Below are 3,171 nucleotides of genomic sequence, written 5' to 3'. Positions count from 1 at the left end.
TGGAAGCAAGAATGGCCAGACTTCGTCTCACCTATTTTGGTCATGTTGTAAGAAGGGACCATTCCCTGGAGAAGGATGTCATGCTTGGTACGGTGGAGGGTCAACGAAAGAGAGGGAGGCCTTCAACGAGATGGATTGACACGGTGGCTGAAATGATGGGCTCAAGTATAGCAGGGATTGTGGGGCTGGTGCGGGATCGGGCAGTGTTTCGTTCTGCTGTGCATGGGGTCGCTATGAGTCTGAAACAACTCGACGGCACTTAACAACAACAACAACAAATTCTTTCTTTATAAAGAAAATCTGAGCAAAATAGGAAAAGAACAGAAATCTGTCAACATAATTATGGGCATGTATGTTAACCAGAAGGTTGGCAGTTGAAAACCACCAACCGCTCTATGGAAGGAAGATGGGGCAATGTACTTCTGTAAAGATTTACTACATCAGAAATCTAAAGGGGGTCACTATGAGTCAGAACTAACTTGATGGCAGTGAGTGTTTGTTTTTTATACAAAACCAACAGCCAACGTTACTCTCAACGGAGAAATATTAAGAGCCTTCTCCTTGAGAACAAGAATAAGACAAGGATGCTCATTATCACGACTTTTATCCAATTATACTGGAGTCCTAACCAAAGCAATAAGGAAAGAAAGACAAATAAAAGGTATTCAAATCAGAAAGGAAGAAATACAATTATCTCTATTTGCAGATGACACAATCCTACATAGAGAAAACTCTAAAAAAATTCCACAAGAAAATGGTTGGATTAAACAGAAGAATTCAGAAAAGTTGCAGGGTACAATATCAACACACAAATATCAGTTAGGTTCCTTTAACTTAAGAAGTATTCCAAAAAGGAAATCAAGAAAACAATTATCATTTACACCAACCTCCAAAATAACAAAACACCTAGGAATTAATCTAACCATGGACATAAAAGACTTATACAATGAAAATAACAAAACATGACTACAAGACACTAAGAGACCTACATAAACAAAAGGACATTCCGTGCTCATAAACTGGAAGACTGAATACAATGCTTAATCACTGTACTACAAGGTCGCCTTAATGATGCAGCATTAAAACTGTGCAAAACTGAAACAAAATATAGGGGAGTAATTAAATATATAGTGATATAGCTATAAGCAAATCAAAATCAAGAAAATTAATTGCAAAAAAGGGCTATTAATATAATTCTTAATATAAAGAGTTCTTAAAAATTGACAGAAGAACTAAGAACTTACAGAAAAATGGGTAAAACATAGGGATAAAATTGATTTTTAATCAGCCAAAGCGACAGGCCTATCAGGTGAAAGATAACATCAGGGAGGTCCACATGCCTTAGACCAACCAATCAAAAGAGATCAAAAGGGCAGCATTTGCCCAGGAATAAAGCTCAGAAGGCAGGAAGGGACAGGAAAGCAGGATGACCAGAAATGGTTAACAGAGGGAGGAAGTGGGAAGTGTACTGTTACATTGTAGAGACTGCAAGCCATGTCACAAAACATGTATGAATTAGTGAATGGAAAACCAAAGTGTTTTATAACATTTCACCCAAATCACAACCAAAAAAAAAAAAAAAAAAGTTTTAAATATAAGCAGATGTTCTTAAGAAAAAAACCGTAAAATTATACCAAGATGTTCTTTCTCACTTTAAATTATCAGAAACACAAAAGTATTATATTAACAATACGATTAACAAGGATTGGGAAAACAGGGAATTACATATCATCAGTAGGAATTCAAGCTGACACAACTCCTAAGGGGATCAGGGTCAATTTGATGCTATTTATCCTAACTATACCACTTTAAAGACCACATCCTACAGATACACTGGCACATGTGAAACAGGTCCAAGATTATTCATTAGTAATATTTGTAACTGCGAAAGTTTGGAAACAACCTTAAATGTCCATTAACAGAAATGGGTTAAATATATTATATATACAAGAAACTATTAACACTAGAAAGCTTCCAATGTACTGAAAAGATACAGTGTGGGGTTTTAAAAAGAAGAATACAGAGTGTATCTAAATGCTTCCTTTTGGGTAAAAAAGGGGGAAGAAGTAATATATAATCATATCTCCCTGTACATGCATAAAGAAACTCTGGAAGGACACATACAAAACTGGTAACAGGGGTTACTTGAGCAGATTGAGGATGGTTGGAAAAAATGTCACCATAAGTATACATATTATGTATATGTACATAGTTTACATTTTTGAACCTCAAGAATTTATTATTTATTCAAAATTTAAGTTTCAAAAAAGGTGGAAAAAAAATTTTCACAGATCCTTAATACAATAAACATTTCTGAAAAGCCCCAAAATTATAAATATTCTATGATCCCAATTATGTTCTTTAAAAACACACATACATCCATGCATATAAATACCAAGTTTTTAGCAGTAGTTTTTCTCTTAGGTGGGAATATTGTGGAATATCAATTTACTATCCTTATTTAGTGTTTTTCAAACTAAAGCATATTACTTTTTTTTTTAAGCATATTACTTTTATAATAAAAAAAAATAAAAGAAAATGTGCCTTCTTTACCTCAAAATCTGTTCCTGACAAACTGCAATTCTCTTCATGAATTTGTAAAACATCTTGTCTCCACTTTTAATTGTGGTCTTCTCATACTTTTCATCACCATCACTAGAAAGACCAAGAGAAGCAAAAAACCTTCTGAGTCTCTAAATCCAGAGAATTGCAGTATTTAGAAGAGTAAAGACAGTTTTCTTAAACAAAAATAAATAAATAAATAAAAACCTTATCAAAGTAATGTATGCACAGAATTTAAACATCAAAACAATTTAATGGCTTACAATGGAAAACAGTAGTCCCCTATCCAACCCTTATCCCAAGCCCCACTCCCTGGGGCTTGGGATAATTATTTGCAGTTTAAAAAGTCATTATGCCATCACATACTACACAAAAACAGTGATCCACATCTTACTTTGGTGAGTAGTGACTGAGATCTTAAAAACTTGCAAGTGTGCGACTGATACACCGTGTGATCCTCAGCCTATATGACTACGAGACCAGAAGAACTAAATGGTGCCCGGCTACCACTGTCAACCACTCAGAGGGGGACCTGTGTAGGAGATCCTCGATAGAGTGGGAGAACAATGTGGAACAAAACTCAAAATCATTAAAAAAAAAAAAAAAAAA

General features: G+C 34.7%; 1 protein-coding gene across 1 annotated transcript in view; it reads right to left on the bottom strand.

The window, feature by feature from the left end:
* Positions 1-3,171, bottom strand: part of PDCD2L (programmed cell death 2 like) — a 97,324-nt gene that overhangs the window by 89,577 nt on the left and 4,576 nt on the right. Inside the window, exon 5 of the mRNA XM_042783282.1 lies at positions 2,554-2,665. Coding sequence (XP_042639216.1) covers positions 2,554-2,665 — 112 coding nt within the window. The remainder of the gene's footprint in view (positions 1-2,553; positions 2,666-3,171) is intronic.

The sequence above is a fragment of the Orycteropus afer genome, unplaced genomic scaffold, assembly GCF_000298275.1.
Source record: "Orycteropus afer afer isolate SDZICR_OR568_19922 unplaced genomic scaffold, OryAfe1.0 scaffold00827, whole genome shotgun sequence".
NCBI classification, from domain to species: Eukaryota; Metazoa; Chordata; class Mammalia; order Tubulidentata; family Orycteropodidae; genus Orycteropus; species Orycteropus afer.
The sequence above is the reverse complement of the archived record's forward strand: the minus strand, read 5'-3'. Positions and strand labels throughout refer to the sequence as shown.